This window comes from Aureococcus anophagefferens (assembly GCF_000186865.1).
Source record: "Aureococcus anophagefferens unplaced genomic scaffold AURANscaffold_2, whole genome shotgun sequence".
NCBI classification, from domain to species: Eukaryota; class Pelagophyceae; order Pelagomonadales; family Pelagomonadaceae; genus Aureococcus; species Aureococcus anophagefferens.
Window position 1 is genome coordinate 897,959 of NW_008705562.1, and position 12,119 is coordinate 910,077.

General features: G+C 71.2%; 3 protein-coding genes across 3 annotated transcripts in view; 1 reads left to right on the plus strand and 2 right to left on the minus strand.

Moving 5' to 3' along the window:
• Positions 1-3,471: 3,471 nt before the first annotated feature.
• AURANDRAFT_4392 (hypothetical protein) lies at positions 3,472-4,473 on the plus strand (the record flags this gene model as incomplete). Its single annotated transcript, XM_009034592.1, has 2 exons — positions 3,472-3,999; positions 4,102-4,473. Coding segments are annotated over 2 exons (900 nt in total), but the record flags the coding sequence as incomplete, so codon positions are not given.
• Positions 4,474-4,721: 248 nt separating this feature from the next.
• On the minus strand, positions 4,722-5,405 carry AURANDRAFT_5055 (hypothetical protein; the record flags this gene model as incomplete). Its single annotated transcript, XM_009034601.1, has 1 exon — positions 4,722-5,405. A coding segment is annotated over one exon (684 nt), but the record flags the coding sequence as incomplete, so codon positions are not given.
• Positions 5,406-7,376: 1,971 nt separating this feature from the next.
• Positions 7,377-12,119, minus strand: part of GLB1 (hypothetical protein) — a gene marked incomplete at both ends in the record, with an annotated part of 6,867 nt that continues 2,124 nt past the window's right edge. Inside the window, 4 exons of the mRNA XM_009035199.1 lie at positions 7,377-9,954; positions 10,080-11,284; positions 11,438-11,655; positions 11,784-12,051. Coding sequence (XP_009033447.1) covers positions 7,377-9,954; positions 10,080-11,284; positions 11,438-11,655; positions 11,784-12,051 — 4,269 coding nt within the window. The remainder of the gene's footprint in view (positions 9,955-10,079; positions 11,285-11,437; positions 11,656-11,783; positions 12,052-12,119) is intronic.

Sequence of the window (12,119 nt, forward strand, 5' to 3'; positions counted from 1 at the left end):
TCGAGGTCCCGCCGCCGCGGCCCATCGAGTTCGCCATCGAGACCGACAGCGACGACGACGGCGACGGCGGCGGCGCGGCCGCGCGCGCGACGGGCGCCGCGCCGGCGGCCGCGCACGTCGACCTCGACGAGTCCGGGTCCGCGTCGTCGCACCAGACCGCGGAGCCGCCGTCGCCCGCGGACCCCGGGGTCGACGCGGCGCCCGCCGCCGCCGACGAGCCCGCGGCGGCGCCCGCGGCGCCGGCGCCGCCGACGCAGCACCACATCGTCTTCGCCGTGGAGGAGGACGAGGCCGACGACTGGGCCGACCTCGACGGCGGCGACGCCGACGGCGACGACGCGCGCGACGCGCCCGGTCTGCTCCCGCCGGGCGGCGCGCGGGCGGCGCCCGGCGCCGACGACGCCGACGACGCGCCGGGCGAGACCGTCGACGCCGACGGCGTCCGCCACGTGCGCCTCGTCGACATCGCCGACGGCGGCGTCGGCAAGGACGGCGGCGACGACGTCGACGAGCCCCGGTCCCTCTGGAACCTCGTCGTGTGCAACTTCGACGCGAGCGACGCGGGCGCCGACGACCACGTCGTCACTCGCTGACGCGGCCCGCGCGCGGCCTCCCCCGCCCCCTTGTTTTAGCAGCTTGCCGGAAGTCGGCATTCAAGTCCTCATTCAAGTTGAACAGCAAATTGCCGACCGGCCACAACTCGCTGAACGATGGCAGCTCGATTCGTCCGCCTCGGCCGGCGCTTCCTGTCGACGCCGGCGGTGCCCGACTTCGCCGCGCCGACGTCCCTGAGCGCGGCGCAGGCCCTGAGCAGCTCGCGCATCACGCTCGACTTCGTGCGCCACGGCGTGTCCGGGCGGCGCCTCGACGCCATCGCGACGGAAACGGCGCCGGTGCAGGAGCGGTGGACGAAGGCGCTCCAGGTGCTCGTCGCCGCCCAGGCCCACTGCGCGTCGGCCTTCGGCTACCCGGCGACGTCCGAGGGCGTCATGCAGTACCGCGCGCACCTGGGGCAGGCCGCGGCGTCGTCCGGCGCGGACGCGCTCGCGGAGCTCAAGGCGCTGGATTCCGACGTCTGGGCCGAGCTGCTCCTGCGGGGCTTCGCGCTGGCGCCGCGGCCCCTCGACGCGGAGAAGGCGCGCGACTTCGCGGGCCGCGTCGCGGCGGCGGCGGCGTCGGCGTCGGGCGCGCTCGGCGACGAGCTCAGCGCGAAGCTCGCGGCCATCCCGAGCGACGCGCCGGACCGGACGAACGCCGTGCTCGCCGTCGTCCAGCGGGCCATGGCCGACGTCCAGATGGACCTCAGCGGGGCCCTGGGCTACGACGGCGACGACGGCTACGTCCAGCTCCAGGCCGCGCTCGTGGACCACATGTCGGACCCCGTCGTCGCCCACGCGACGTCCGCCGCGACCCACGCCCTCTGCGCGCGCGCGGGCATCGCGGCGCCCCAGTAGGGTAAGCTTACGCACCGAAGCGCCGCGCGACGGCCACGGCCGCGTGGCGCGCGGACAACGCCGCGGCCTCGACGCCCGGCGGCCGCGGCGAGCAGAAGTCGCCGGCGTAGTAGAGCCCCGAGGCGCCGCCGTCGCAGAAGTCGTCGGCGCCGTAGGTCGCCTTCGCGCCGAAGTTGCCGGCGAAGTCCTCCAGCGGCGCGGCGTCGTAGGCCGTCCCCGCGACGTCGCGCGCGTGTTTTCCCGCCCCCGCGTCGTCGCGGCCCGCCGCGGCCGCCGGCGCCGGGAACGCGGACCCCCAGCGCTGCGCCGTGAGGTAGGCCGCCTTCGGCAGCGCCGCGGAGCCCAGCGAGTTCGCGGCCGCGATTTCGAACGCTTCGAGCAAGGCCGCCGCGGGCTCCCGGAGGTACGACGGGTCCTGGGGGATGAACAGGCCCGTCGTCGCGTCGCGCATGGGCACGCGCGCGACCTCGTCGGCGGCCCAGCGCGGCGTCGACACGAGCGTCCACGTCTCGTGCTCGAGCGTCTCCAGGCCGGGCTTCGACGACGTCTTCGCCGCGAACCAGAGGCCGCCGGTCCCGTCGAAGGTGCAGGCGTCGACGTCGAGGGTCGTTTTCGTCTCAAAGGCCACCAGCGCCGTGAAGAGGCAGACGCGCACGCGGTCCGCGACGCGCTTCGCAGCGGTTTCCACGAACTCCGCGGGCAGCCCCGCCGACGCGCGGTGCCAGCCGTCCATGGCCGCCGACGCGTCCGTGACGACGACGGCGTCGAAGGCCCCCAGCGACTCGGCCGCGCGCACCGCCTCGACGGCCCGCGAGTCGAGCTTCGCGTCGTGGATCGCCGCGTCTCCTCCGACGCCCCGGAGCGTCCACCGCGGCCCCGACCGCTCGACGCCGCCGACGCGGACGCCCGACCGCACGACGAGTGTGTCGCCGCGCTCCGCGACGAGCTGGGCCATGGCCCCGGACGTGAGCGCGTGGAAGCCGCCGACGCCGCAGTAGACCGGTCTTGCATCCGGTCCGCCGACGCCGAAGAAGTCGGGCCCGAGCGCCGCGGTCTTCGGCGCCCACGCCGCGGCGACGCCGCGGTCCAGCCAGTCCTGTAAGATCGTTTCCCGAAACTCGGCGTCGTCGCCGCGGAAGAACTGCGCGCCGTGGTCCCACGCGAAGTAGCTCTCGCCTGAATGGTCGGGCGCGGCGACTTTGCCGGTAGCTTTGACGACGCGCCGGTGCGACGCGCGGCCGCCGAGGCCCCGGCCCTGGTCGAAGAGCGTTATTTGTGCGTTCGGGAGCAGTTGCGAGAGCTGCGATGCGGCGACGGTGCCCGTGATGCCGCCGCCGACGATGGCGATGTGCGGTGTCGCTGTGTTTGCAGCGTCAAAAGTTGCCATCTTTGTTGTTTTGCAAGTCTTTGAGTTATTCGTGTTCTGATGGTGTTCTTGTGCAACGCCGACGCGCTGGCGACCGCGTTGCTGCAGGCTGACGACGACGACGACTGCCGCTGCCACAGAGGTGGTCAAAGGTCGGAGCTGCCGTCGCCGAGCAGCGATCCGCCACTCGCGCCGTCCGCGAGCACCGCGCGAGCACCGCGCGAGCACCGCGCGAGCACCGCGCGAGCACCGCGACCCGCAGCGATGAGCGCCATGGAGGTCGACGACGCCGCGGCGGCGCCCGCGCCGGCCATGGACGTCGACGAGCCCGCCGCGGCGCCCGCGGCGGCGGCGCCCGCCGCGGCGCCGCTGCCGGCGTACCAGCAGAACATGAGAGACCGGCCCAAGGGCGAGGACAACGACAACCCGAAGGCCGTCGCGGCGCGCGCGGAGCTCGAGCGGCGGCAGCGCGCGCTCTGGAGCCCCGAGCTCGCGGCGGCCGTCGACGCGGGCCGCCCGCCGTACCCGGAGCCCATCCCCTGCGAGCCGCTGCCCGAGGGCGACTACCGGAGCGACCCGAACTACATCTTCGCCGCGGAGCCGCCGATCATCGAGGGCCCGCCGAAGAAGACGCGCCGCGCGCTGCCGGACTTCAAGAACGCGACGACGACGACGCTGACCGGCCACGGCCGCAACGTCAACTCGCTCGAGTGGAACGCGACGGGCGCGCTCCTCGCCTCCGGCTCCGACGACAAGACGGCGCGCGTCTGGGCGGGCGAGGACGGCTACAAGTGCGCGCACAAGCTCGAGCAGCACGGCGACTCCGTCGTCCAGCTCTGCTGGGACCCGACGACGCCGACGTCGCTCGCGACGCTCGCCGCGGACAAGGCCGTGCGGCTCTGGGATTTGCGCGAATCGACGCGGTGCGTCGCAAGCGTCAAAACGAACCACGAGTACATCAACATCGCGTGGTCGCTCTGCGGCCAGCACATCGCCGTGGGCTCCTCCGTGGGCTCCGGGTCCAAGGACGCGGACGTCAAGGACTACGTGTCCATCATCGACGCTAGGACCCACGCCGTCGTCAAGCGCCTCAAGTTCGCCTACGAGGTCAACGAGTTCGTCTGGGCGCCCGACGCGCGGACGTTATTGCTGACGACGGAGAAGGGCCGCGTCGAGGTCGTGCGGCCCCTGGGCCCCGAGGCCGACCCCGCGGAGGTCTTCAAGGTCGGCCCCACGCCGCAGGACGTCGACGACCACCCGGAAATCGAGAAGCCCGAGAAGCCGCGCCACCCGGCGAACATCTGGACCATGCACGCGCACACGGACGACTGCTACTGCGTCGCTTTGGACGCCGACAGCACGCCGCCGAAGCTCGCCGTGGGCTCCAAGGACTCCATCGTCTCGCTCTGGGATTTGGAGGAGATGATCTCCGTGCGCACGATCCTCCGCCACACGACGCCCGTCCGCTGCCTCTCGTTCTCGGCCCACGGCCAGCTCGTCGCGTCGTCGGCCTACGACCCGGGCATCGACATCGCCGACGCGGAGACCGCCGAGCTCGTCCACACCATCGACGCGCAGCACGCCATGAACTCCCTCGCCTGGCACCCGACGAAGCCCGTCCTCGCCTACGCCATCGACGCCAAGTCCGCCAAGGACGAGCGCTCCCGCTCCCGCGGCGACGACGCGACGCCCTACGTCCGCCTCCTCTCCTGCCCGGAGAAGGCGTCGTAAGGTGCTTAGGACGAATCATCATCGGAGTCGGAATCCGACTCCGACTCCGACTCCGACTCGGCGTGACGCAGGGCCTCAACGGCCGCGTCCATGTCGCCGCCGACGGCGAGAAGATACTTTCGCGCCGCGGCACGCACGAGCTTCCGCTCGATCTTGGGGATACTGGCGATGGCCTCCTCGTTGCCTTGGGAGGCCGCGCGCTCGTACCAGCGCTTCGCTTCCTCGAGGTCGACGTCGACGCCCAATCCATCCGCGTACAGATCGCCGAGGTTGCACTCGGCGAAATCGTCGCCTTGTGCCGCTGCAAGCTCGTACAAGCGCTTGGCTTCGTCGAAATCTACTTCCACGCCGTTCCCCTCTTGATACAAGAAGCCAAGGTTGTTTTGGGCATGAGGGTCACCTTTCGCGGCCGCGCGAGCGTACCAGCGTCTAGCTTCCTCGAAGTCGACGTCGACGCCGCGTCCAACATCATCGTAACATAAGCCGAGGGCAACCTCCGAATCGGTATCGCCCTTCTCTGCTGCGCGCGCGTACCAGCGTTTGGCTTCCTCCAAGTCGACGTCCACGCCTGTTCCCTCCTCGTAACAAGTGGCAAGATTGTACTCAGCCTCCGTCAGCCCTTGCGCAGCAGCGAGTTTGTAGAAGTGCACGGCCTCCACCGCGTTATGCTCTCCCTCTTTAACAAGCAGCAGTGCAACATTCTGCTGCGCGTTTGCTTCGCCCAGCTCCGCGGCCGTTCGATAGAGCTGCATCGCCTTTCGAATGTCCTTCCTGACGCCGTCTCCATCCTCGTACATGGTCCCGAGTTCCAAAATCGCGTCCGAATCCCCGAGCCCCGCAGCGCGCTTGAGGTACGTCGCGGCCATCCTCAGGTCTTTTGAAAGGCCTAGATCACCGTCGCGATATTGATAAGCCAATTGCGTGATCGCTTCCGGCACGGCGCGATCCACGTGCCCACGAATCATAGACAGCAGCTGCGCCTACCAAGCATGACGGTGATGATTTAAATCATCACGGCCACAGGACGCTGCTCAGCGCGTCGTCCCGCGGAAACGGTGCCCGACAGAGCGGGCACGGCGCGCGCTGGTCATCATCGTGAATCTTTTCGTCGCATGTTTCGCAGATCATGCGACAGCAGCAATAATAAAAACAGCTGGTACCGTTCACGTCCCAGGGCTCCCAGCATATCGGACAAGCTGACCCGTAGCGCTCCGAGAGAGGCTTTCGCTCTTCAGGAGCGGGCGGCTCATCACCCTTCGTTTTCTTGGCCTCGGGACCCTGGAGCTTCAGCCCCTGACGCGTGCGCTTCGAGATAGCCCCCGAAGTAGCCATCAAAATCGTCGCGCGCCGCGCTGCCTCCTCGTCCGACCCGCCTCCTCGAGCTTATTCGCCAAACCAGCTGTGGCAGAGGCAATTTTTGGCTACGAGAATCCAAGGCCGAGCTGCGGTGCCAGGACGAGTTTTTGTAAGTATTTTGACGAAATGTTCGACGTCTCCAAGGCTCTCAACTGGGCGAGACGGCGCTTCGCGAAAAAGTCGATTCGATTCGCCAAGGTCAAGGTGGAAGAAAACCCCTGCTCCCGGTGCTCGCAACCGGCGACGCTCTGCTGCCGTGCGTGCGAGTCCTTCTTCTGCCAACATCATAAAAAGTCCATCTGCGCCCGAACCTCCGCCTCGTGCGCGCAGCTGGCGGTACTGAAGAATCTCGCGCGGGCCGCGGTTTCGCGAGCGCTCGTCGAAAGCCGAGGCGAATCCTCGCGCGCCGCGAGCCTCGAGATGAATCTCGCGCGGGCCGCGGCGTCGCGCGCGCTCGTCGAAAGCCGCGGCGAATCCTCGCGCTTCGTCGCGAGCCTCGAGATGCTCGCCGACTCCGGCAGCGAGGACGAGGACGACGCCTGTCCCGTCTGCCTCGAAACGCTGTCGCCGCGCGCGAAGGCGAAGCGGTACTTCTACTGCTGCTCGACGTTCGTCTGCGGCGAGTGCGCGAAGCAGCTGCGACGCGCGTCGTATCCGGACGCCGTATCCTGTCCGCTCTGCCGCTCCGCCGCGCCGTCCGACGACGCGTCGCGGCTCGCGCTGTTGGAGAAGAACGTGGCCCGCGGCGACGTGCGCAGGCGGCGTCTTCTTCGCAATTCCCTCTCGCGAAACCGTCGCTATTCTTTGAAATTCGCTCTCGCGAAACCGTCGCGCGCGCGCAGGCGGCGGCGCTCGCGCGCGTCGGCCAGGCCTACCACGCCGGCCGCTACGGCGTCGGCGAGAACGCGGCCGCCGCCGCGTTCTTCTACGCGGCCGCCGGCGACTACGCCCCGGCCCTCGTGAACCTGGGCCACGCGTACCGCAAGGGCCACGGCGTGCCCCGCGACGCGGCGCGATCGGCGCGGCTCTTCGCGAAGGCCGCCGCGTTGTCGAACCACCCGTCGGCGCTCAACGGGCTCGGCTACTGCGTCAGCGACGGCCGCGGCTGCGCGCGGGACGCGGCCCTCGCGGCCCGGCTGTTTCGGCGCGCCGCGGACCAGGGCGACGCGGACGCGCAGTGCAACCTCGGTGTCGCTCGCCTACGAACCTATGACCTACGCGCTCTCGCAGGTACAACCTCGGCGTCCTCCACGAGGAGGGCGACGGCGTCGACGTCGACATGGCGAGCGCCCTCCACCTCTGGTCGCTCGCCGCGGCCCAGGGCCACCTCCTCGCGCTCGAGGCGCTCGCCGCGGAGTCGTCGCGCGGCCGCTCGCCCCTCGAGCGGCACTCGTCCCCGCTGCAGACGTTCCGCCGCAGGCTGCTCCCGCCGCGCGTCATCCGCCGCGCGCGGTCGGCGACGCTCTAACTTAGAGCGCCGGGTAGCGCGGGCACCAGTAGGTCGCGGCGTCGCTTTCGACGATCGCGACGTCGAGCTCCGCGGCGTCGACGCCGGCCGCGGTCGCCGTGACCGTCGCCGCCGCCGCGGCCCCGCCGGTGGCCTCGAAGACCCCGAGGAGGAGGCCGTGGAACGCGGGGCGCGACGCGCTCTTGTCCGCGGTGTGCTCCGACGGGTCGCCGTTGCCGCCGCCGATGAAGCGGAGGGCCGCCGACGACGCGAGCGTCACGTTCGCGTCCGCGGTCGGTACGACGCGGCCCTCGGCGTCGACGACCTCCACTTGGACGAGGGCGACGCCGCAGTCGGCGTCGACGCCGCCGGCGCCGACGCCGTCCTTGAAGGAGAGGCGCAGCGCGGCCGCGGGGCCCGTCGTTTCCACGGCGTCCGAGGCGACCGTCGCGTTCTGTGCGTCGCGGACGACGACGGCGACGGCGCCCGGCGCGTAGTCGACGGTCCACTGCACGTGCCCCAGCGCGGGCACGAGCTTCGCGCCCTGGGAGACGCCGTTGACCGTGAGCTCCGCGGAGTGGCCGTTCGTGAAGGCCCAGACCTCCACCGCGGAGCCGTCGCAGAGGCCTTCGCACTCCGCGAGGTGCGCCCCCTTTTCCTCGACGGCCCAGTTCCAATGCGGAAACAGATGCACCATGGGCTCCTCGGGTTTGAAGACGCTCTGATAGTAGTAGAAGCGGTCCTTCTCGAAACCCGCGATGTCCAAAATGCCGAAATGGGAGTTGACGTTCGGCCACGAGTAGGGCGTCGGCTCGCCCTTGTAGTCGAAGCCCGTCCACGTGAAGCCGCCGCTCACGAACGGCCGCGTGAGGATGCCCTGCGCGTCCGCCTCGCCGACGCCGCCCCAGGCGTCCTCCGCGACCTCGCCCCAGGTCGGGGCCGTCGTGTCGTAGCCCGCGACGTGCGCGGCGACGGCGTCGCTCGCGTACTCGCCGCGGTCCGACACCGCCGACGAGGTCTCGCTCGAGATGAAGGGCATCGACGCGTTCTTCGCGTGCTCGGCGTCGTACGTACTCGTCGCGTAGTCGATGCCCACGACGTCGCCGGGATAGTCCGGGGGCCGCCAGGGATTGTAGTTCGCGGACACCGCGCGCCCGAACGACGGGTCGAGCTCGCGGTAGAGCGCGGCCGCGGCTTTGCCGTCGCCGAGCGTGTCGTTCGTCTCGCAGAGCTTCTCGTTGCAGATGCTCCAGATGACCACGGAGGGGTGATTCCGGTCCCGGAGCACGAGGCGCGTCTGCTCGCCCGGGTTCCCATTTCGGTGCGTTTCATCCCAAACCAACATGCCCTCGGCGTCGCACGCGTCGAGGAGCGCGGGCGTCGGCGCGTTGTGCGCCGTCCGCCACGCGTTCGCGCCCATGGACTTGAGCTTGCGCACGCGGAACGCCTGGAGCGCGTCGGGCACGGCGACGCCGACGCCCGCAAAGTCCTGGTGGTTCGCCGCGCCCCGGATCTTGTAGGGCGCGCCGTTGAGCCAGAGCCCCGAGTCCGCTTTCCACGCGACGTCGCGCACGCCGATGGAGTGCGTCGTGACGTCGCGCGACGCGGCCGTCGCGACCTCGACGGTGACGTCGTAGAGAAACGGCGACTCGGGGCTCCAGAGCGCCGCGCGCGCGACGGCGACGGGGGGCAGGTCCAGCGTCGTAAAGTTGGCGCCCGAGGGGCCGACGGGCGGCGTCGTCGCGCCTTTGGCGGATGCCGAGCCGACGACGCGGCCCGTCGCCGCCTCGGCGACCGTCACCGTGACCTCGAAGGGCTCGGCCGTGGGAGACGTCGACGCGACGGCGATGCGCGGCGACACGATCGCGTCCGCGACGCCGGCCTCGATCGGCCCCGCGACCGTCGACGGAAGGTACGCGCCGCCGAGCACCGAGAGGTGCGTCGCCGGCGTCAGCAGCAGGCGCGCGTGGCGATAGATGCCGCCGCCGTCGTACCACCAGCCGTCGGGTTGCGTCGCGTCGACGCGCAAGGCGAGGACCGCGCCCGCGGCGAGCGCTTCCGCGTGGTCGCCGGAGAGCGGGAACCGGAAATTCGTGTAGCCGGAGCCGTGGGTCCCGAGGAGCGACCCGTTGAGGTAGGCCGTGGTCGACGTCTGGGCGCCGTCGAACTCGACGTGCGCGACGAGGGACCCGTCGCGGATGGCCTTCGCTTCGGCGGCGGACACGGCGAGCGCCTTCCGGTAGAGGCCGACGCCGTAGGGCAGGTAGCCGTGCGCCATGTCGCTCTCGTTGTTGAAGGTCCCCTCGACGACGAAGTCGTGGGGCACGTCGACGCGCCGCCAGGCGTCGTCGTCGAGGCTCGCGGCGCACCAGGCCCCCTCGGGGCAGGACGCCGGGCTGCCCTGCGCGCAGGCGTCGTCCTCGCACAACGAGAAGCGCCAGCTCCGGTCGATAGAATAGATCTTGCGCTCGTACAGCTTCACGCCGCCCGGCATGGAGTTACCATCGCGCCGCGCCGCGGCGCTCGGCATGGAGGAACCGTCGCGCCGCGCCGCGCCGCCCAGGAGGCAGCCGAGTAGCAGCAACGCGGCCATCATTATTCTTGATGCTCTCGATTCAGAAGACGTTCAAAAATGCAACATCGAGTGCATCATCTCCTACGGGGGCGGCGCCTTTGTCGACAGGGGAACACAGGCTTACATCACAGTCACACTCCTCAGAAGGACTTCGCCGCCCCGAGGTAGTCCTCGGCGGCCGCGCTGCCGGCGACGACGACGGCGTCGGCGCCGGGCCGCACGACGATGCGCTCCGAGCGCCACCAGTCGAGGGCGCCGAAGGAGCGGCGGCCGCTGCGCGTCGTCGTGACGACGGGCGTCGCGACCTCCGCCGCGGCGGGCGCCCGCGGCGCCTTGGGCGCCTTCTTCTTCTTCGCCGCGGGCTTGCGCGTCGGCGCGGCCGTCGGCCACGGGGCCGTCGTCTTCTTCGCGGCCTTCTTGGGCTTCTTGGCCGGCGACGCGGGCGCGGCCTTCTTTTTCTTGGCCGGCGACGCGACCTTGGCCTTCTTGGGCGACGCGGCCTCCCGGGGCGCGTTCTTCCGCGGCTCCGGCGGCGCGACGCGGCGCTTCTTCGCGGGCCGGGGCCCGCGCGCCGCGGCGCTGACGAAGTCGCCGAACTCGTCGTCGCTCGGGAGGCCCGGGAAGTCGTAGTCGTCCGCCGCGGGCCGCTTCTTCGCCGGCGGCGTCGCCGCGGGCCGCTTCTTCGCCGGCGGCGTCGCCGCGGCCGGCGGCCGCGCCGGCGGCGTCGCCGCGGCCGGCGGCGTCGCCGCGGCGGGCCGCGCCGCCTTCTCGGGCGTCGCCTCCGCGGGCCGCGTCGGCGCCCGCGTCGGGGGCGGCGCCTTGGCCGCCGGCCGCTTCTTGGCCTTCTTCGCCGGCGGCGCCTTGTAGCCGGCGAGCAGGCCGCCGCCGCCGGCGGGCCGCGGCGTCCGGCCCGCGGACTTGAAGTCGCGCGCGTCGCACCGCGGCGCCGGCGCCTTGGGCGGCGTCACCTCGGCCGCCGCGCCGAGGCCCTGGAGCGCCTGCGCGCGCGGCGAGCCCTCGAGGCCGAGGACCTTGAGAACGCCGAGCGAGCCCGCCGTCACCTTCGTCGGCGCGTTCTTCGGCGGCGGCAGGGATCGGGCCGGCGGCCGCACGGAGTGCGGCACGGGGCTCATGGCGATGAGGTCCGCGAAGTCCGAGCTGATGCGGCCGCCGGGCGCCGGCGCCGCCATGAGCGCCGCCGCGGGGCCGCGCGCCGGCGGCGGCGCGCCGGCGGCGCCGGCGTGGCCCGCGGCGCGCGGCAGGGGCGACCGGATCTTCTCGATGTCGCACCGGAAGATGGCCCCGGACCGCAGCGGGTCCACGGTCGACATGGTGCTCTCGCAACAGACAAGACGCTCTCACTTGGCGCCTCGGCTTCGAGTGACTTCAACGCGAGTCAAACATCGACATCGCGTCGCCCGCGCCTGCCTACCCGAGCGCGACAGTCCCTGGCGGCGCCTCGAATCACCCTCGTCCGCTTAGATCTGCAGCAGCGCCGGGTCCGCGACGTTCCCCGAGCCCTCGCGCTCGACGGGCGGCGCGGCGTCGTAGGACCCGAGGAAGCGGACGAAGGCGCAGCGCTCGAGGAGCGCCTTGACGGCCGCGACGCAGGGTTCGTCGCGCAGCGTGCCCTCGAAGCCCAGGAAGAAGACGTAGGTGAAGCCCGCGCCCGTCGTCCGCCGCCGCGGCCGGCTCTCGAGCTTGAGGAGGTTGATGCCGCGGCGGCCTGGGCAGCAAAAGGGTGATTCAACGTCGCTTCAACGTGAGTGTTCCGCGCGCGCGCGTTCCGGAAAAAGCATCCACGCTTCGAGACCGTTCCGAGAGATGATCGCTCGTCCAAAAATCAGCCGAAACGAGTGGAAAACGGCCGAGATATGAGCCTTTGAAGTTGGGAATTTCGCTCTCTTTTGCTGCCCTGGCGGCGGCCGAACTCGCCGAGGGCCTCGGCCAAGGCCCCCGGCCGGTCGATGACGGCGAAGGCGAGGGACGTCTTCGGCCGCGCGAGCGGCGGCGCCGCGTCCGTCGTCGAGAGCACGAGGAAGCGCGTGTAGTCGAGCGGGCCCTCCGTGACGACGATCTCGCCGTAGATGCGCAGGTCGTGCTGGAGGAGCAGGTCGAAGGCCTTGTTGATGCTCCCGCGCAGCGAGTTCTCGACGGCGAGGATGCCGTAGTCGACCGCGCCCGTCTCGA